The sequence below is a fragment of the Diceros bicornis genome, chromosome 1, assembly GCF_020826845.1.
Source record: "Diceros bicornis minor isolate mBicDic1 chromosome 1, mDicBic1.mat.cur, whole genome shotgun sequence".
Classification (NCBI taxonomy): domain Eukaryota; kingdom Metazoa; phylum Chordata; class Mammalia; order Perissodactyla; family Rhinocerotidae; genus Diceros; species Diceros bicornis.
Window position 1 is genome coordinate 57,833,425 of NC_080740.1, and position 20,859 is coordinate 57,854,283.

Genomic DNA, 20,859 nt, shown 5'->3' on the forward strand with positions numbered 1-20,859 from the left:
GAGTAGTAGTAGGCTGGCTTTGGGAAATTGTATGCAAGAACTAGGCCAAGGGGCCTGCAGTGATTCTTCGTCTGCTAAACCATTTTACCTAGAGCCAGCCTCAGGTTCCTATCAGTTTTCTCTACTTACTTTTAGAAATACTTGAACCGTAGTGAATTTTTGCTGGTGATACTGAGGTTTGCCGAGTGCCCTGTATGGTTGAGATGCTGCCCCATCCAGCCCTGGAAGAAAGATACTGAGTAAATGATCCCTCTGTTCTGCTGGGCCTGTGCTCCTGAGCTGGTTTGTTGGTCGCCTTCCCAGAGGATGGGGGAAGAAGTGAGAGGACACTACAGCAACGCCCCCCCCCCCCCCCGCCCCCAACCTGTTCCTGCTTTGGAGCCATGCAGTCCTGTGTTAGAATAGGGAGGAAGCTAGGAAGCTGCCTTGTAAATGGCCACCATCCTGTTGTCTAGACATGGAGGAAGAGATATGGTCTCAGGGAAGCTGCAGGGGCTGCACTCAGATTTCCTGTCAGAGACGGGGTCTTGTATTTGCGTGAATAGGATCCTCTACAGAACCTCCTCTAATATAGTTTGCTAGAGAGCAGAATTCAGCATTAAGTGAATTCATCTGCGACCCCTTCCCAAAGGATAGTTACTTAGCAACAGGAAAATCAACATGGCTAATGTGGTACTGCAGTGTCAGTTTCAGGGTAAAAGGCTTCCAATCTCATACCAGTTCACCCTCTCTCTCCCACAAATAAATACCTTGTGACTAGCAACTCATATTTGCAGGACATTGTCCAGAGTCAGGAGGAAGTTTGTGGCCTTATAATGGAGATGTCAACTGAGTTACTTAGAGTGAAACCCATGTCCTTGACCTAAGTAGTCCAGTATGATAAGCAGCTGAACTAAGTGCCCATGGCAGTCAGAATAACAATAACAATTCAAACAGAATCTAGTCCTACATTGTTATGTCACCAGGAGAGTTCTATCCCAATGATGGAATTTTATACTGGAAGTGGCTAGGAAGTCATGTGCTTTTTGCAGTGTGGCCTAAATAAAATATATCTGAATTACTTTTTAAATGCTATAGTATTTCTGTCAAGGGTTGGGTACTCTAAGAAATAGACTCGGAGACTCTGACATGTGCATGCTGAAGGTTTATTGGTGAGTGCTCCTGGGAACAACAGCTGTGAGGAGTAAGGGAAATAGAATTAAGCAGGGGGAGAAATTGAGGCAAGATGTCCAGGTCTTCATCCCCACCCCCACCCCCATCAACCAGTCATCAACTAGCTTTGAGCCCTCAGCAGCCAACACTCCCAGCAGCTAGAGGAACAAATGTCTTGATCCTGAAGTGGGACCTGGGTGGTGGTGCTCCATGTTGTCTGCTACTGTTGCCAACTAGTAATTTTACTTCCCAAGTATCTCCACACTTACTATTCCTTTTACCTACCAAGTAGGCTGTGAGGTTGACAGGGCCAGGTAGGGATCATCCTTCCCTTAATACACATTAATACACAGGGAAATCTAAGTCCAGAGAATGTCAAAAACTTGCCCAGAGTCACCTAGACTAATCACAGGACTTGTCTCTGGCTCCCACCCAGAGTGATCTCTACTGAAAAGATTGTGTTAAGCCAGCCCTCATTCCCTAGTGGTTAAAGTTTGGCGTGTTCTGCTTCGGCGGCCTGGGTTCAGTTCCTGGTCCTGGAACCACACCACTCATCTGTCAGTAGCCATGCTGTGGTGGCGGCTCACATAGAAGAACTAGAAGGACCTACAACTAGAATATACAACTATGTAATGGGGCTTTGGGGAGGAAAAAAAAAAAAGAGGAAGATTGGCAATAGATGTTAGCTCAGGGTGAATCTTTCCCAACAACAACAACAACAAAAAACAAGATTGTGTTCATTTTTTCCTACATCTAGAGTTTATAGAACTGTAGAATATAAGAGCCAGCAAAGATAGTGAAGGCCAAGTAGTCCAGCCCCTTCTCTTTATTTTTTTAAATTTATTTATTTATTTATTTTCCCCCCAAAGCCCCAGTAGATAGTTGTATGTCATAACTGCACATCCTTCTAGTTGCTGTATGCGGGACACGGCCTCAGCATGGTCGGAGAAGCGGTGCGTTGGTGCGCGCCCGGGATCCAATCGGTGCGCGCCCGGGATCCGAACCTAGGCGCCAGTAGTGGAGCGCGCGCACTTAACCGCTAAGCCACGGGGCCGGCCCAGCCCCTTCACTTTAAAAGTAAGAAAATAGGCTCAGAGATGGGGGTGATTTCACCAAAGTCAAGCTGCAAGTCTGTGGCAGAGCCCAGCCTTGTGACTAGATTTCTTGCACTGGAGAGCCAGTTGTTATGAACTCTGATATGCTGGGCACAGTGTACCACACAGGAGCTACAGACATGAGCAGGTTACAGGCCCTGCCCTAGAGGATTTTAGAAAATCTGTGGGTTTCTTCAGTCCACTTGAATAGTTTCAATGAGACAGAGTGAAACTTTTTGTTCTAGGCTTTCCCTCTCAGATCACCTTGTAGAGTCTAAATCTAGAAGAAAAGAGCATATTGTTGCTTCAAAATGGATAATCTGCATTCTCCCTGTGTTCTAAACTGCCGACTAGCAGATGCTGATAAAGTTAAACACTCCATGCAGACGTACACAGATGACTCCATTGTGTACTTCCATTGACTCTCCCCAACCAAGATTCATATCCAAACCAGTGTCATGGTAGAGATTCCTAAGAAAACAGACAACTGCTTTCTTTTCCTCCTTCTCTTTAAATTACTTTACAGTATTTGTGATTCTTTATTCAATTTCTAGGACACAAAGGTAATAGCTGTATGGGGTAAAGTGAGTGGAGTTTTGGTTTATGAAGTCACAGACCTATCCTTGCTCCAAACCTTCCCAGTGTTATTCCCACAGCTAGGACCAAAACGAGGCATGCTACCCTGGGGCAAGCAAATCACATTTGCCCTCATACTATTCAGCTCTCCCCACTGGAATTTTCTAGTCAGAGTGCGTTGTGCCTCCCATGTTCTCATGCTTCAGATTTAAAACTTCTTTACTGGTGGCGATTGGTCGCTGTTTACAGCTCCTTTTCTCTCCCTTCTATTGGAATGGTTAGTCAGTCACCTTATCCCTACTTAATAAACCAGGTGAACTGAGGCAGACCTGACAAAAGGTTCTCTCCACCTCTCAGGTTTCTCAGAGAGCTCCCCACAGGGGTAGAAACTTGCATACATGCCTCGCCTAGGAAAGGAGGCCCCAAAGCTGCTGTTAAGAAATGCTCATAGGAGCATAGACTTTCAAAGAAATTAGACTGCAGGCCAGAACATAATTTTAATACAAAGTAGAAAGGACCAATCCACTTTGTCATTTTCCTTGCTGTTGTTCTGTAGACTCCTCCTTCCTGTCTCTTTGAGAAGGTGGGAGGAGCAAGCCGTGTTTCTAGAATGGCTGTGCATTTGGGAAAGAGTCTCTCATATTGGTAGCTTGCTCCCAGATCTGGAGGAATGTGTGTCCTTTAGATCTGGGATGTGAAACAAAATAATTTATATGCGGTTCATTGCCTCTATCAATCCCATCACCTTCCTCCTTACAGTCACAGGGCAGCTGCATCATCCTCGGACCCATGGGGATCCCAAAGTTGCTTTTAAAGAACCTGCAAAATAAACACATAATAAGGAACGGTGAACTTCTTGGGAGTGGTGGGGTGAGGAAGAGGAGAGAAGAGCCCAAGTCTTTGAAAGTATCTTCTTTCTGGTTAAGGAACCGGAGCCTGAAGGGAGGAGAAGGTGGGAGAAGGGAGGAAGGAATAAGGAAAAATGCACCTTCTCTGCTGAGGTGCGTCCTTTGCTGTTATTCATGTTGATATTCTTCATGGAGATGAGAGTGATGCTGTCTTTCTCACCATTGGCTGTGGAGCAGCTAGGGATAGGAAGGGAACATGGGTTATAGAGAGGAGGAGCAGGAGGGCAATGTGGGGGTCAAGGAACTGTGATGGGGGAGTTGAAACTTAGACCCTTTTTTTGATAAACCTGTAGTTTGTTGGTGGACCGTAATGAAATGAGTGTGCTTTGAAGCCCAAAAGACTTGTATTTAACTTAGTTTTACCACCTACTACTTGTGTGATGTTGATCAAGTTACAACCTCCTTTAAGTCTCAAGTTTTTAAACATATAAAATGCAGTAATATCTGCCTTGAAGAATTGCTGTAAGGATTTGAGATAATATTACAAAATATTTACCATAGTGCTTGGCACATGCAAGGTATTCAATAAGTGGTTCCTTAGATAAGTGTCCTCTTATTTAAGGGGTATGTTAGAATCTGAATTCCTATACTTTTCATGAAGGGCTTATAGAGGTTTAACCATGGGGCTGTAGATTTCCAGTCCATCTTCTGTCACCTGATTGTTTCCTTTCAGGTCCGCCTCTGTCCTGCCCACCCCTAACCCTGGCCTCAATGGAGGCTGTCAGGATTCTGTGTGTGTGTGTGTGTGTGTGTGTGTGTGTGTGTGTGGAGAAGGCAGAAAGTGTTGGTTCCCTCTTGGAGTGGGGGAGTGGGAGGTCAGATAGATGATCCTTCCCTTACACCTCTGACTGTCTTACCTTTCAGTTAGCCCTGAAGTCCCAGGTTTCTGGGGATCTGTAAAAATCCAAAGGCATAGATTGGGGGTCAGCAGGGGCAGCTGTAAATTCAGAAGCCCACTCTGTCCCTCAAAGCCCACCCAAGTGGGCTTTCATTTTATCTAATCGTGCTTATGTTCCATTCCTTCCCTCAACTCCAGGCTGAGTGTCAGTCCCAGAATCTAGCTCTGGGTTCACCAGCAAAGAGGGGCAAAGGGAGCCCTGAGAGTCAGGGCATGTACCTTCAGACTCCTTGTTCTTCCGACACTTAAACCTTAGACTGACTACACCGACTAGGACGATCACCACAACCACCAGGATGACAATGAAGCTGATAACACCTGAACAGGGAAAAGGATGGAGTGAAGGGGAGGAAGATGAGGGGACAAAAGGGGGCAACAGGAGTCCAAATTCCCTTCTCAGCTAAGTGCTGTGTAGACAGGCTCTGGGAGCAAAGTGAATTCCCTTTCTCTGCTGAATGAATGAGCTCTCAGCCTGCTGCCCCTGGCCAGAGCGGGCTCTATAGCCATGCCCCATTCTCCCATAAGAACATGGAACCCGGCAGAGCCCAGAAGAGCTGACTGGGGGGCTGGCGGAGGCTCCTTCCCACCAGGGCCTTCTTCATCAGCCAAACTCTCCTAGAACAAATGGATGAGATTTGCACTTGTGTTTCCAGATCCAGAGTCCAAGTCAGTTCAAGGGTGGGTCCCCTGCCACACCCCACCTTCTCCCTCTCACCAAATGCAGCCACAGTAAGCACGGTCTCTGACGTGGGGCTGGGCAGGATGGTTGAGTCTTGTGTTGTCCTCAGGCTCATAGTAGCTGATTTGGGAGTAACATTTTGAGAGATGTCTAAAATGGAGTGGGGATGGGTGTGTCAGTGAAGGGACTGACAGCCTACTAGAGAGAGATTGCTCCCCTCCTGCTTCCCCCAGGCAAAAGACTGAAGAGAGAGCTCACGACCTACAAAAAAGACTTCCTCCCTGCCACTCTGAACAGATTCCATGAGGATGAAGGTCAGAATTGGGTGATGTGGGATCATGTGAATAATATTGCTGGTTGCTCATGTTACTAGTTCCAGAAGACTCCAGAAAGTTTGGGATGCTTCCTTCATTATGCTCTTCTCATCACCCCTTTGAGGCCCAGAGGAAAGGGATTATGTTGCAGAGATAGGGAGCCAGACTGGCCAAGGCAGAGCCATCCTTGTTTTGCCAAGGTTGAAGTGGGAGGAAAGAAGGGCACCAGATGTCTGTCCCCAAGCACTGATCTAATAAGCCAGGCTACCAGTTGAGGGGCACAAGTTTCTGGCCCTCTTAAAAGTGGTATGGTCACCTGTCTCTTCCCCTCTTTAACTCATTGTACTGCAGGCCTGATTGCTGTTCCGTTTCCTTATCCTCACCTACCTCCCAAATAAGTCTGGGACTTAAAAAAATCTCAGAGCCAAGGGGTAGGATGAGAGAAAGGGTCAGGGTGCTCTTCACTGTGAGCTGATGGGACATACCTCCACTTGTGCTGCCACTGCTGCTGCCACTGCTTGGGACACTTGTATCTGTGCCATGAAATAGCAGGGCCAAGATGGAGGGTATCCACCCCACCCAGCTCTTTCCCACACTGCTGGGGGAAGGCCAGCTTGCTCTGAGAAGCCTGTAGCCCTTTCCATCATTTGGGGTTCTCTACCCCTGCCCCACCATCTAGGCCTGTATCAGTCCTGAGTCCAGGCGCCTTTCACCTTCATTGTGACCAGGCCCAAGTTCTTGTCTCTACTCCCCACGAAATCTCTCTCATTCTCTGCCAAGCCAGGGGGCTGCTGATGTGGATCCTGGCCTTGAGACCTCTCCTTGTGGAGCAGGACATGGGCCTCCTGAAGAGGGGAAGAAGGAACCCAGCCAGACTTGCCCCAGTGTTTGCACCCCCAGCCCCAAGTACTCACCAAGTCCTGATGTGAGCTTCTGTGTCTGTGATGGGGTCAGGCCCATCAAGGACGGGGAGTGACCGTCCACGGAGCTTGACCTTGGCGTCAGGGGTTTACCGGCTACGATGGAGGCTTGTGAGGCCTCTTTTGAATCTGCTGTGGATTAGGAAGCATGCGTGGGCCTGCTTAGGGCCTCAGCCAGCATGTACATGGGGAGGGCTCTTTCATCCAAAATCCTCCTTTTCTTTACTGCTTTCAATTCCAGAAAGAGTCATCCTCTCTTTCACCTCTAGGCCTTTACCTGTGCAGTTCCCTCTGCCTGGAATCTGTCCTACCACCCTCTGCCCCACAGTCTTCATCTAGTTAACTCCTTCTTAGGCCTCAGCTTCAGAGGTCACTCCCTCTCGGATGTCTTCCCTGGCCCCCAAGTCTGAAGTGGCTGACAGTTGTCTGGGCTCCCAGAGCACCTTCTGCTTATGCCCATCACAGCCCTTCTCACTCAGCTTTGTAATTGTCCTGTTCACTTATCTGTTCCCCCACCAGTCTGTATTCTCCTTTAGAGCAGGAACTGTGTCTGCTTCCTCATTGGGCCCTCCCTGGATGGCATTTGTAGTCTGAGCGGCAGAGTACCTGGGGTACTTGTGCTGGAGGGAAGGCTTGGGCTGTTAGTCTCTGAGGAAGGCCTATCTCCTGCAAGGACAGAGGCAGAGGGGAAGTTGGAGGTGAAGCAGGTTTGGTAACACCACACTCTCTCGCCTATCTGAGAACTCTTGGGCTCCGAGCAGGTCTGAAGGACTGGGCAGGAGTTAGGGATTGGTCCCTCAGCAACCATACTCACTTAGAGAGGTTGGCTTTATGGTCAGACTTAGACTGCTGAAGTACCCTGATACAGATCATCTAAAGCTGAAGGTCCACTGCCTCCTATTGCTCTGTCTCCCTCTCTTTTTCCCTATAGCTAGTGTTTTCTAGTCTTTCTTCCTACCCCCACCCCCATCTCCACCCATCTCTCTCTCTCCTCTTTCAAAGCATGTTAGACTGGGCCAAGCTGAAAAAGGTCCCTAGAGGAGCTCAGCCTTGGATGTCCTGAGAGCTCTGGCTCCAGCCCTAATCACCTGAGATCAGTGCAAAACAGACCTAGAGCTCCTCTCACCCTTCCTGAGCTCCCAGCCCTAGTTGCTGGAGTCGGCCTTGTGTGTTTGGTCTTACCCTGAGGACTAGAGGGCTGCGTTGTGGAAGGCTGGGAGTTGTGGCCTGCAAGAGAAAGCAAGACACGTAGACTAGCTTGGTGAGTCTCCTGCCCAGCACAGAGCCCGTAGAAGAACCCAGTCTTTTTGGTTTTCCAAGCCTCCCATGCTGGAAGGCAGACACGCTCGGCAGAGGGCGAAAGGATGTGGCTCCAGCTCACGGTGCTGGCTTCCTCTGACACGGTGACTCAATAGCACCATCACCACCACCTCATGGTTCCGTGTCCCAGAGTCCTTTCCTGTCTCTTCAGTCCCACATAGGTTTCATACCAACCTGACACAAGGTCAGGGGAAGGTTATTTCAAACTAGTGAGATGCCTAAGGATAGAGGGCCAGTGACCTGCCACATCTAGACAAGGACCCAAGATTCCAGGTCTCTAGGCTAATGTTCTTGCTATAGTACCATGGAGCCATCCGTTTTCCCCTGTGAATATTGCCATCCTGGTCCTGCCCCAAGGGAAGAGGATGAGAAGATGTAGTGAATAAGATGGGGTTAGGGGTTGGAGTTGATATCCAGGCTATCTGCCCTCTTCCTGCTGGAGATAGAGGCCTGCACAGGACGTAAGTTCTGAGGTATATACGCAGGCAGGGAAGCTGTAGAAGGAGTGACCAATTTACTCTCACAGCCAGAGGCTACTTCCAAATTGGTCGTTGTTTGCCAAACCCAGAGAGGAGTCAGTTACCAGGAGGCCCCAGTCGGAAGCCCTCATTAGTTTTGCATGTACATGTGTATGCCGGCAGGCCATGCAGATGTGTGTGTGTGCTTGTCTGCCCATACATGTGTCCCCTGTGTGTGTGAGACCTGAAAGGTCGGGTTGTGTTTGCTCATTTCATTTTCCATAAGAAATCATTCTTGACACCCATGAACAATGTGAAAGGAAAACAACGTTGGAAAGTGGAGCCGCCCAGCTGGGTTCCCTTCCCTCCACCGGGGCTGGGACTGCAGCCCCTGGCCTGGCCCTCCTGCTCCCTCAGTCCCTCATCATCAGGGAAGCACCAAGCCCAGGCCTTGGTGAACAGAGGCAGCTAGAGGCCAGGGGCCCACCCAGCCTGTGGCAGCCTGCTGGTCTGTTTATTTTCCTTAGCCACTGCCTTCCTCCGTGGGGCTATCACTTGGATAGTGTGGAATTAATGGTTTCCAAGCCCAAGCTTGCCCAAACTCTGGGCCGTGTTTTTCCAGGTCACCATCTCTGATAGCCCCCTTCCCTCGTTGAGTCAGGGTTAAGAGGGGAGTTAAAACCTGTAGGGGCCCCAGGCTAGAGAGAACTCTTCCCAGCTGGGGATGACCCTGGGAGAACCCTTTCAATCCGAGGCTCATCCTGAAAACATCTATCAGTTATTGATCCAGCATATCTAAGGTACTGTCTAAGCTCTATAAGGTTATAACTTTAGTTTTTAGCGGGAAGCACAGTGCACTGCCTTCCCACATTTATCGAGAAACAAAACTAATGTCTTGGAAGGAGTTCCCAAGTCAGAAGCTTTAAGTCCCAGTAGCTGCTCTCTCTTTGTCTCCCGCCTCTTCCCCATGGGAACTTTTTGTCACCAGTAGATTCCTTTGATGGTAGAGGAGGGACTTAGGGAGCATCTGTTTCTATAGGCCAGAATGCCTCTAACCACTGGGCACAGAGATACCTGAAGAACATTGGCCACAGGCATTTCTTATTTTCTTATTAGGTCTCCCCTCCCTAATCCCTACCTGCTTCCTTCCCCTCCAGCCTCTCTATCCTCCCCCTCCACCACCACTGTCACCTCTTTTCCTCAGCGGCATAGTTTAGTAGTTAAAATCATGGAGTTTGGAGTCTGACAGGCTTGAGTTCAAGTCCTGACTTCTATCACTTACTATCTGACCTGGGTATCAGTTTTCTCTTCTTTAAAATGCAAGTGATTTTAGTACCGCATAAGTTGTGAGGATAAGAAAATGCATATAAAGCACTTAACACGGTGCCTGACAGATAGTCCATGCTCAATAAATGCTAGATGTCTTTATTTTTGCCCCATTTTCTTAAGTCCCCCAAGTCTCAAGTCTGCCCTGATTCTGTGTATCCACAGTCAAGTCCCTTTGTGGGCCTGAATGTCCTCAGTCCACTAAAATGAAGGAGACAGTGAGTGCTCTGAGCTCTCAGGAGGGGAGCCTGGGAAACTCAAGGGGTGAGCTCACACAGGGTAGGTGGAGTTAGGTAGAGTTCACACAGGGTATTCCTAGCCCTGGCATTTGCCTGGGACAGGACAGTACGGAAGATGGGAGAAGCCTAGGCCTGTGAAAATGCCACCTCATAGTCTCACCTTTTAATCTCCCCCTCTGCCACCTCTGCAGTTTCTACAACAGCCTGTTCCTCCAGCCCCAGATCAAATGTATGACTCTATCCTCGGGGCGGGGCGGGGGGACAGTGCAGGTGATGGGGGCGATCAGAGTTTCACCCCCAGCCCATGGGCTTTTAGAGAAATGTCTGACCTCTCCAAGAGGCAGAGTGTCTGGTATTCATGCCTTCTCACCCACACCATGAAAGGGCCATCCTCCCTCCCCATCAGAGCACTCTTGCACTCTCTACTGCTGCTTTGAGCACAGGCTCATGGATCTTCCACAGAGGACTATGGAAGGTGAGGTGGGGGTGGGGAAGGGATGACCGAAGGGAAGTTGCTGCCCTGTGAGTCAGAATCTCCTGGATTTCTCATGGTTCCCAGCAACTGCTCCCTAATTAGAGGATTCCTTATGAGCTGCTTCACAACTCATCAGCTAGTACAGCCCTGTCTGAGAGGTGTTGTTTCAGAGTCATCTCCTCGAAGGTCATCTCATCTAGCCCCCTCGGTGAGGATGTTGTATACATCCTCTTTGGCAAATAGTTCTTTATATCTAACCTGAGTCCCTTTTGCTGTGATTTGAGCTTAAAGTCAATATTTGGAATTCCCAGGTTGTTACTCCTCATATGGAAAAGGAAAAAAGATCACCTGTAAAGCCCAAGGTACAGACAGTTTTGTGCTAGAATACCCTGGAAGGAACTTTTGGGCCTCAATCTCACACCAAGGCAGTCACTACTCACATTTCAGGAGGCCAGCCTCTATGGGGGCCCCAGTTCACCCTGGACATTTTCCCACAAAAGAGTTTAACCATATCTCAATTTTACCCCTGCCTGGTAATGACCACCTCACAATCCAACTGATCCCCTTCACGAAAAGACCTGGAATTTCCCTTGGGCACAGCCCTGGAAGGAGAGCATGTGTGGGTGTGCCCTGAAGGAGGGACAGTGCGCCCAGGACTGCCAGCTGTGGGAAAGGAACTTCTGAAGGAGAGTGGCAAGTGTTTCTTACCTTGGAGTAGGAGGAAGCCGAGGATCACCCAGCACCAACACTGCATAGCTCCCACTGTCCCCATGTCAGCTGGGTCTGTGGCAGGCAGGCAGCTTCTGGCTTCCTAGAGGCTCTATCCATAGCGGAGAAGAGAAAGGGAGTGCTGGGGTGGGGTGGGGGTGGGGGCTGGCTCTCCAGGAGCTTCCTGTCAAAGAATAGAAGGAAACAGATTGGGACTGGCTCCAGGGGCCCTGCTTAGCGGGGCAGCCCAGATGAGGATGTAAGGCTGAAATAACAGGGACTCTGCCTGGGGCTCGGCATGGCCTGGGCTAGAGCCTCTGTGGTCTCCTCCAGGGCCTGTGTACAAAGACCAGTGATGGCAACCTGGCCCCATGCCCCTCTCTTCCTCTCTGAGGGCTCCATCAGGTCCCTCCACACACCACCTGGACATTTTCCTGGAGTCTAACTCTAATCTCTTCCCATACTGTTTCAGACCAGGTCCTCCTATCTCATGATTGAGCCCTAAAGCTCAGCCTACCAGCTGCCCATGCTCTGTAGACTCTGAATTCTCCACATTCCTCTCCTTCCTCAGGGCTCCCAATGCAGATGGGACTCCCAAAATCTTTCAGGGAGGCTTTAAAAACATTGTTTTTATTCTTATAGAAAAACAAGAGGACCACATTCCTGGCATTCCTTCCTCTGCCCTCCCCTCACGTTGGGGTCCAGTTCCTGTGCTCCAGCAGCACCCTGATTTTAGCATCCATCCAGCACGTATCCCCACGATACTCTGTCCTGCAGACACAGGCCAGCATTGTCACTTTTTTCAGTATCTCTAGGACCTGGCACAATGCCTGACATATAGCACATCCTCAGCATATATTTATTGAACTAAACTCAAAAAATTTAGGAGCAGAGAAATGTTACCCACAATCCTACCTCTTTAATATAGATATTATTATTGTTGTGGATTTCCTTCTGGTCTATGTCTTCCAGTCGGTAACTATATATATATGTATGCAATCATATGTATGATTGGTATCCTCTTCTCCCTTATTTTTTATTTTTTGATAAATATTTTATTTTGAAGCAATCACAAATGTATAGAAAAGTTGGAAGTACATTACATAGAACTTTTTTTCCAAGAGCCATTTGAGAGTAAATTGCCAACAGAATGCCCCATCACCCCCAAATACTGTAGTGTATATTTCCTACAAACAAGGACAGTCTCCTACATAATTAGTTTTCTGTGCTGCATAACCAGTTACCATAAACTGGTGGCTTAAAACAACAGAAATTTATTCTCTCACAGTTCTGGAGGTCAGAAGTCAAAATCAAGGTGTTGGCAGGGCCACACTCCCTCTGAAGGGTCTGAAGAGAATGTGTTCCTTGCTTCTTCCAACTTCTGGTGGCCATTGGGCATTCCTTGGCTTGCAGCCACATTCCTTCAATCTCTGCCTCCGTCTTCACGTTACCACATAAAGGGCATGATCTGCTCACTGCGAGACAAAAGCCAGTCATCAAGAGGCCAGATGGTGGAAAAGAAAGGAAAGTTTATTACAGCTTGCTAGCAAGGGGGAAGATGGCCAACTAATGTCTCAAAGAACCATCTTGAGGGGGCACAAAATCTTACAGCAGTTATATAGGCCATTGAGTTATAGGGAAGGGGGTTAGGAATGTTGACCTTCTGGTGTTACAGACTGGGAGTGCCACACCAGATCTTTCAGTTTTCATTGATGATGGCTATCAACATAGACTTTCTGTTCGGGAGTCATCACATTCCTAAGGAACTCAAAAGAACAAAGTTATCTTCTTATCACAGCTGGGAGGTATATGCACAAGCTGGGGTTGTAAAATCTACAGGTCAGTTAGATCTCTTGGAGGGTGCGTATCCAGCTGGGTTAGTTAGTCAGAGGTCATTCAAAGTTACAGTGGGGCTTCTGTTCTACAATATGGCTTCCCTTATGTCAACCTTGACTTGAGCCAGTATCATTCACATCACCTTCTCTGTGTGTCTCTTCCAAGGAGACTTGTCATTGAATCTAGTGCTCATCTGGATAATCCAGGAAGATCTCCTCATCCCAAGATCCTTAACTTAGTTACATCTGCAAAGACTCTTTTCCCAAGTAAGGTAACATTCACATGTTCTGGCATTAAGATATGGACATATCTTTTGGGGGGCCACCATGCAGCCACTACAGCTAGCGTTCTCCACTTTAAAGTTATTCTTTTCCCCTTTATAATTAATAAGTATTTTGTGGGGAGATACTTTGAAAGTATGTGAATGTTACACATTACAATCACTTATTTCGATGCTCAAATTGTCCCCATTTTGGTCGGTGGGAGCCCCTTCAAGCTGGCTTCTATGCTCTTTTGACATGTCTCCATCATTCTTTGAGCACTTCCTTACTTTCTGGCATGACGAGATGTTCCAGGTTTATCTCATGCTCCAGTCCTGGAATCAGCTATTTCTCCAAGGAGCCCTAGTTCCTTTTAGTGGCAAATAGTATTTAGAAACTGAGATCCAGGTGGTGGGTGTGCTCATTGCTAGTAGTTGGGAGCTTCTCCAAGGCCCTTCTCTGAAATCTGGCTCTGATTATCCTTATTTGGTTACTCCCCTTGTAACCAAGCTCCCATCTCTGCCATCACCCTCCTCTCACAGATGCCTTCCACACCCCACTCAGGTTCTGACCCTCCACGCTGAGCTCTTCCCTCACCATATGGATGCCTTCCTCGCCCTTCGTGGGCTCTGACACCCAGTTTTGGGCCACAGTGACTCCCCCCACCCCACAGGCACATTGCCGACCTTGTTCTGCCTCATCTTTAGGATTGAATTGTTCCAGAAGGGAAAGGAAAAGGAAGCTTTTCTCTTATTTTCAAATTATAAGCATTTTCTCCTGCTCACAGTCTTCATAGGAATCATTTTTTTTTTAATTTTATTTATTTATTTTTCCCCCCAAAGCCCCAGTAGATAGTTGTTTGTCATAGCTGCACATCCTTCTAGTTGCTGTATGTGGGATGCGGCCTCAGCATGGCCGGACAAGCGGTGCGTCGGTGCGCGCCCGGGATCCAAACCCGGGCCGCCAGCAGTGGAGCGCGCACACTTAACGGCTAAGCCACGGGCCAGCCCGGAATCATTTTTAATGGCAACCTATTTAGTATTCTGTGGTCTACTTAATCATCTCTCTGTTTGAATATTTAAACAGAGAGAAACTGCCTCCAATTTTTCCTTCTATGACTGATACTGCCATGAACAGCAACAGGCCTATCACGTTGTTGTAGTTATTGTGGTTGTTTTATCCATTCTAATAGGAGTGTAGTTTTTCATTGTGGTTTTTCTTAACAGCTTCACTGAGATATAATTCACCTACTGCTATAGGCTGAAGGCTTGTGTCCCCTCAAAATTCATATGTTTGAAATCCTAACTCCCAAGGTGATGGTATTAGGAGGTGGGACCTTTGGGAGGTGATTAGGTCATGAGGGTAGAGCCTTCATGATTGGGATTAGTGCTCTTATAAAAGAAACCCCAGAGAGCTAGCTTGCCCTTTTTGCCATGTGAGGACACAGCAAGAAGGCACTGTCTCTGAACCGGTAAGTGGGCTCTCACCAGATACCAAATCTGCTGGTGTCTTGATCTTGGACTTCTCAGCCTTCAGAACTGTGAGAAATAAATTTCTGTAGTTTATAAGACAACCAGTTTATGGTATTTTGGTATAGCAGCCTGAACAAACTAAGACACATACTACAAAATTTACCCATTTATTTTTATTTTTATTTTTTTATTAATTTTATTTATTTATTTTTTCCCCCAAAGCCCCAGTAGATAGTTGCACATAGTGCACATAGCTGCACATCCTTCTAGTTGCTGTATGTGGGACGCGGCCTCAGCATGGCCGGACAAGCAGTGCATCGGTGCACGCCCGGGATCCGAACCCGGGCCACCAGCAGCAGAGCGCGCGCACTTAACCGCTAAGCCACGGGGCCGGCCCAAAATTTACCCATTTAAAGGGTATAATTCAGTGGCTTTTAGGATATTCAGAGACTTGTGCAACCATCACCATAATCAATTTTAAAATATTTTCATTACCCTGCAAAGAAATCCCACACCCCTTACAGACCTATAGCTTCTAATAAGAAGGCTGGAAGTAGGGTATGGTTGAGATGGGTAGCCTTGCTCTTGGCTCACCTCCAGTGACCCTGAGCTTAAGATGAGGCCCGAAAGTCAGCTGGCTCTCAGACCTCCCCTATCATGACATCCTCCTGCTGGCCTGCTCAGAGTCTCTCCACAAGTCCCTCTCCTTCAGCTCCCGCTTCAGACTCTAACCCTGGCTTCCTTCAGTGGGGTCAGAGAGAGGGAAGAAGGGCTGCTCCTTGCTTGCTTTAGGCTGACAGGGCCTCTTCCACCTCCCTGGGGAATTAGAAAAGAGAAGTGACCCCAGTGTACAGAACCAAGTCAGGGGCCTCCAGCCCGGAGGGGTGATGGTGGGGAGGACCCCAGAGTCTTTTCATCTTTGGTTCCAGTGCTCAAACCTCAAAAGTCAGGGCTTTTCCTCTCTGTGAAATAAGAGCAGATTCTTGATCATTTTAGCCCTCTGAACCCATCTAAGAGGCTCCATGACAACAAAAAGCCAAAAAGAGACAGAGGGAGTGTGTAAGTGAACACTTGTAGTGACTCAGAAGGGCCCTCCCCGCAGGTGAAGGGTACTCGCTTACAAGCCTCCAGGACTAAGAACAGGATGGGGGTGGGGAGATTCTTCCAGGTTCCAGTTTTATTCAGCAAACTTTTGTCTAGCACCTGCTGTGTAGTACCAGGTACTCTGATAGACTCTGGGACACAGACAGGAGTTCCCTGATGGGGTTCACAGGTTAGGAAGAAAAATGAGCCCCACATGCCTGTAACATAAGACAAAGTGTGACAAATGTCAGGAGTGAGGTAAGAAACATACTGCTATAGGGTTTAAGGAAAAGAAAGAAAGCTGCTTCCGTCTAGTGGGCTGAGGAATAAATTCCTGGAGGAGGTGACACTTGAACTAAGCTATAAACGATGATTAAGGTTTAGATGGTGGGAAGGGCAGCTCACAACAGTGAGCATGAAGATGGAAAAGTGAGATAAGGCTAGGACTATGGTCTGGTCTGGTCCCAGAAGTTCCACCTTTCTTAAAGCCCTTATCCTTTCTGAAGCCCTTTAGGAGATAGATCCAGGATTGATGAGGGAGGGAAAGGGAAGAATTAGCCATCAAAAGGATCAGAAATTGGGCTTTTGGACTCAGGGACTGGAGCCCCAGTGGTGGTGCCTGTGAGAGCAATGAGACGTGTCTTGAGGAGGCAGGAAGCGAATAGCAGTGGCTAAAACTCTGGACTGTGGCAGAATTGAGATTTCCTCTGGTTGAAGTGTAAGTGGACCAGCAAGAGAGGGAGAGCATGACCAGAGCCTTTGATCGCATTGGGAGGGGGTCAGCCTCCTAGCTGGCTTCAAGGCCAGCCAGTCACTGGTCTTACTCACTTTGCAGGTCAGGTCAATAGTCCAGTGACCTGAGCAAAGGTGAGCTTGGAGATCTGAATGAATTCCTGGATGTCAGGGTGTGGAGCAGCATGGCTGAGAGACAAGGAATCAGGAGGCTACCTCTTGCTTCCAGGGATTAAGCCGCTGGGTGAGGGGAGTTCTGGGTGGTGTCCACGTCTCCAGACTGGAACAGAGTGTGGTGCATGCACAGCAAGGGACAGAATGAGGGATGGCTGGTCCCATGGAGTTAGTTGGGACCAAAAATTATCCTTTAGAAACTCTCCAGAGAGAGGGGAAACTGGTGGGCACTTTTTGTGACTTGACACATTAAAGCACACACATTCTCAAATGAAGTTACATTCAGACAAATGCAAAGAGACATACGGAATTCATATTTGTAAAAACTGAAGAAGGAAAAACCCAAAGAGAAAAGAATGTCTTGCACGAGAATGATAAACATCAAATTCAACAAAATGATTATCCCTGGGGTGAGAAGGAGGGGAGAGGTCAGGGAGTGGGGATTCTATTTTATTTGTAATATTTTAGTTCTTAAAAATTTTTGAAATAAATGTGACAAACTATTGAGATGGACCCAGAGCTGGTGGTTGGGCCAGATAGATTTAATATGTTATAGTCTACACTTTCCAGTGTTTTTGAGATACTGCATTAAAAAAAAAATCAAAGGACAGTAACTTGCTGAGATCAGTTGGGGTGGGGGGTTGGCAGGTCCTGGTGGGGACAGGGCAGGGTGGGGGCTGGCCAAGTGTCTGCGATCTGGTGGAGGATGGGTGGGCAGGCAGACCCAGGCTCCTGAAGCTGGCAGGGGGCATGAAAGGAGGTGCCAAAGAGTAAGGTCAAGGTACTATCAGAGTTCAGGGCTGGGCCCAGGGTGGACCCGATGTTCACGGAAGTGAAAGCGCGGGAGAGAGCGGTGAGGGTGTGTGTGCAGAGGGTGTGTGCCCCATGAGCCCCACAGACGTGGCAGCTCCGGGTAGGGGCTGAGCTGGGGCAGCAGGCTCTCCTTTGCCCAGCTGGCAGCCAGTCCTGAGGGAGCCTTGCGCCGACCCGGACAATGCATCAGGTAGACTCTCCCGACTCACCCCCTCCTGCCAGGCTGGCCTGACTCCCAGCAGGGGCCCCAAGCCTGTCACCAGCCTGCGCTTCCGTTTTTCTGCCTGTACAACCGAAGCTGCTTCCCCGCCCCTGCCCTGGGGGCTGTCTGGCCTGAGCCTCAGACAGCCTCAGACTTTCAAGCGGGGGTGGGTATTGCTTTCCACATGCGAAGGGACACGTGTTAGGGATGGGAGGGGGTGGACAGTATGACTGAGGAACTAAAGGGAGTGGGTTTGTCCTGAATGCCTTTCCTGAACCTCAATTGCCTACCCATGGGGAAGGCCAGGCTGAGGGCTGAGGGTGAGAGGAGGGGCTCCTCCCCAGAGGGTCTGCTCCTGATGGTCTAGCTGAGGAAGGGGAGGCTAGACAGAAAAAGTTTCTTGAGCCTGTGGTGACCTTGGCAGCTCTGGGATTTACATTTTGGAGGCTTGCTACCTTCATGGCAATCACCCCACCCCCACTCAACACTTAGCAGGTTGGAGACAGACAGGTAGGGATCGTGACCTCCAGCTTTTGGCAGAAGAACGCTGGGACCCTGAAAGAGGCTGGCATGAGGTCTCCTCAATCCATCCTGGACAGAGCCAGGAATCCACACAGGGCCCTCCTCTCCAGGCCCCTGAACCTGATCCTGAGACCTGGGGGGTACATTATAGGACGAGGTATCCCCTTTGCCTCACCCCAAGCTTCTGGGGTTCATGTCTCCTCTTCCTCTCTCCCTCCCCCCGGGTACCACCCCTCCGCTTTCCATGTGAGTCGAGAGTAGTGAGCACCTAAGATGCTGGACACAATGACTCCCTTTTCCCTGGACTTGAAGAAACAGCCGCTCCCTGCCCACTGGCCAGGACGTGGGACAGCAGCCCATAGTGCGCTAAGATTCCTGACCCAGGACATAGGATTTATTTAGGAATTTTGCTGGAGACCTGGGAAGAGAGAGCAGTAGGAGGACTTGGGGGGCCAAACTCTATATACCAGACTGTAATGAAGCCTCCTCTTTGTCCCTTTCTGAGTGACTTTGTCTCCCTATCTCTGTTTCTTTTCTCTCTGCCTCTATCTCTCTGTATCTACCTTCACTTCTTTCTTTCTACATCTCTCTCTTTTTTTCTCTTTGTATCTTTCTCTTTCTCTCTGTATCCCCCATCTGTCTTTTTCTTTTATTCTCTCTATTGCTATTTGTGTGTTTATCTATGTTTCTCTGTCTTTCTGTTCTCTCTCTTTCCATGTCTTTATTCTGTCTCTCTTTCTTTATGTCTGTTTCTCTCTCTATCTCTCTCTCTCTGAGGCTCTCTGTCTCTCTCTCTCTCTCAGTTCCCTTTGGGTGTCTGTCTCTCTCTCCTTTGGTCTTTTTCTATGTGTACCTGCTCATGTCACCTTCTCTCTCTGCCACTCCCCTCCCAGGCTGGCCACTATCCCTGGCCTTCAGCTGTGAACAGCTCAGCGGGGCAGGAGCCCCAGAGGCAGCTCCCAGAGGTGCTGAGCGGGGCCTGGGAACCACCTCAAGGGGATGGGCTGCCCCTGCTCACCGTCATCGTTGCTGCCTTTGTCCTGCTGGCAGTCTGTATCGTGGTGGCAGTCCACTTTGGGCCAAGGCTACACCAGGGCCATGCCACGTTCTCCACAGAACCACCAGCCCCAAAGCCGGAGGGTGGCATCTACCTCATCCGCTGGCGAGTGCTTGGCCCTCAAGACAGTCACGAAGATGCCCAGCAGGGACCTCCTGTCTCTGGCTCCTGCCTTGTGCCAAATGGGCCTAGGCTCAGCATTGATGAAGTCACATATCTGTAGGAGGGAGACTTTGGAAAGTTGGCCTGATGTGGCTCAGAACAAGAAACTGGACAGAGAATTAGGTCAAAAGCTTGGGGCCTGGGCTTCAGAGCTTTGGAAGGGCACACGTGGACTCAGCAGGAGCTGCCCTCTCAGCAGAATATTTATAGAGAAAGCCCTGTGTGGACAGGAGAAATAAAAGAAGCTTGAGGGCCCTGCCCAGAAACATGCTGCCGTGAGCGTTCCCAGTGCCCAAGGCCGCCCCTACAAAGCTACTTTCCTCTCTTCGGGGACCACCAGAGCCCTGAACCTCCTTCTCTGAGTCCCTCCTCCCTCCTCCTACCCCTAATCTCCTCCCCTTTTGGTGTCAAAGTGAGTCCAGCTTGGAAGATTCCATCACCAACCCCACCCCTGTGCAGGGGTGTCAGAGGTTCCCTGTAGAGGCCTTGCCCCCACAGTCCCCAGGTCCCGTGAAAGCCAGCCAGGGAGAGCCAAGGTAAAGAACCCAGGGGTCTGCCTTCTTTGGGACTCAGGAAAGAAAGGAAAATCTGTTGCACTTCACTAATTGGGGGACATCCCTTTGGCTGTGAGGGCTCAGGCCTTGTCAACACTTCCAATGCCCTTGCAAAGCCCCAAGTACCAATTATAGCTCCCCAAATTGTTTTTAAATGGCTCCCACTATCTTGGCACATGACTCTGCCTTGCCTTCCCAGGATGGGATGGGGGAAATCTGGAGGCTCCCATTACCTCCCACTTTCTATGCGCATGGGCCTGTTGGAACCGATCTAGAATTTATCCTAGGAGATTTCCCAGATCCAGAACCTTCCAGCTGGTGGGAAAACAGGAAAGGAAAAGGAGCTCCACGGAACTTGTCTGAGGGAAGGAAGAAGTGGGGAGAGGACCTGCAGGCAGAGGGACATGGAGGTTGGGAAGATGCAGGAGGCCAGGAAGGCAAAGCTGAGCCTCCCAGTGGCTCTCTGGAAAGGCACCCCTTTCCCTGACACCTCGAAATGTCACTTATGTGCAGTCAAGAACATGCAGACCAACGTTTATGGAGGGACCTCTGGGTGCTTTACCCTCCGGAACACCTGAGGGCAGCAAGTCAACCCTGGGGCCTGCCCTCGGTGAGACCCCAGCACAGTCAGGGAGGCTGGGAAATACCAGAAGATGAAGAGGAACAGAGGTCGAGATTGTAATGTGTGCAGAGGACTGGCTTGCTTCCTTTGGGACTGGTGAGAGGCAGCTATAATGTTAATAGCTGCTCCTTCTTGTAGGCCAGCTATGCTCTGGGCACCAGGCTCATCTGTGGACCTACAGATATTGTACTGTGCACTCCTCATAAAAACCTTGGGAAGAGGAGCCACTGTTATCCCCATTTTACAGTTGGAGATATCAAGACACCCAGGTGGACACAGGTACTAAGTGGTGGAGTCAGGATT

The 20,859-nt window shown here is 49.1% G+C and overlaps 2 protein-coding genes across 9 annotated transcripts; one reads left to right on the forward strand and one right to left on the reverse strand.

The window, feature by feature from the left end:
• Window positions 1–1,255: 1,255 nt before the first annotated feature.
• On the reverse strand, window positions 1,256–11,588 carry ECSCR (endothelial cell surface expressed chemotaxis and apoptosis regulator). 8 transcript variants are annotated; one of them, XR_009220060.1, is made up of 11 exons: window positions 11,068–11,580; window positions 7,724–7,768; window positions 7,356–7,400; window positions 7,148–7,207; window positions 6,536–6,673; window positions 5,344–5,457; window positions 4,848–4,946; window positions 4,588–4,624; window positions 3,811–3,907; window positions 3,580–3,641; window positions 1,256–2,526 (listed from the first exon to the last, which is right to left on the reverse strand). XR_009220060.1 is itself a non-coding variant. In XM_058541658.1 (10 exons), exons 1-10 carry the CDS (start codon window positions 11,129–11,131, stop codon window positions 3,633–3,635), a joined length of 705 nt encoding a protein of 234 aa, XP_058397641.1. In that variant the 5' UTR covers window positions 11,132–11,578; the 3' UTR covers window positions 3,306–3,632. The 8 variants fall into 8 exon arrangements, 7 of the variants coding, with proteins under 7 accessions (XP_058397641.1, XP_058397627.1, XP_058397689.1 ...); XM_058541658.1 differs by lacking the exon at window positions 1,256–2,526 and having other exon boundaries at window positions 3,306–3,641; window positions 6,536–6,670; window positions 11,068–11,578; XM_058541644.1 differs by lacking the exon at window positions 1,256–2,526 and having other exon boundaries at window positions 3,306–3,641; window positions 11,068–11,578.
• A 5,856-nt stretch (window positions 11,589–17,444) lies between these two features.
• Window positions 17,445–19,574, forward strand: SMIM33 (small integral membrane protein 33). The gene is made up of 2 exons (XM_058549503.1): window positions 17,445–17,477; window positions 19,055–19,574. The coding sequence occupies exons 1-2, from the start codon at window positions 17,445–17,447 to the stop codon at window positions 19,439–19,441; spliced, it is 420 nt and encodes a 139-aa protein (XP_058405486.1). The 3' UTR covers window positions 19,442–19,574.
• The last annotated feature ends 1,285 nt before the right edge of the window (window positions 19,575–20,859 follow it).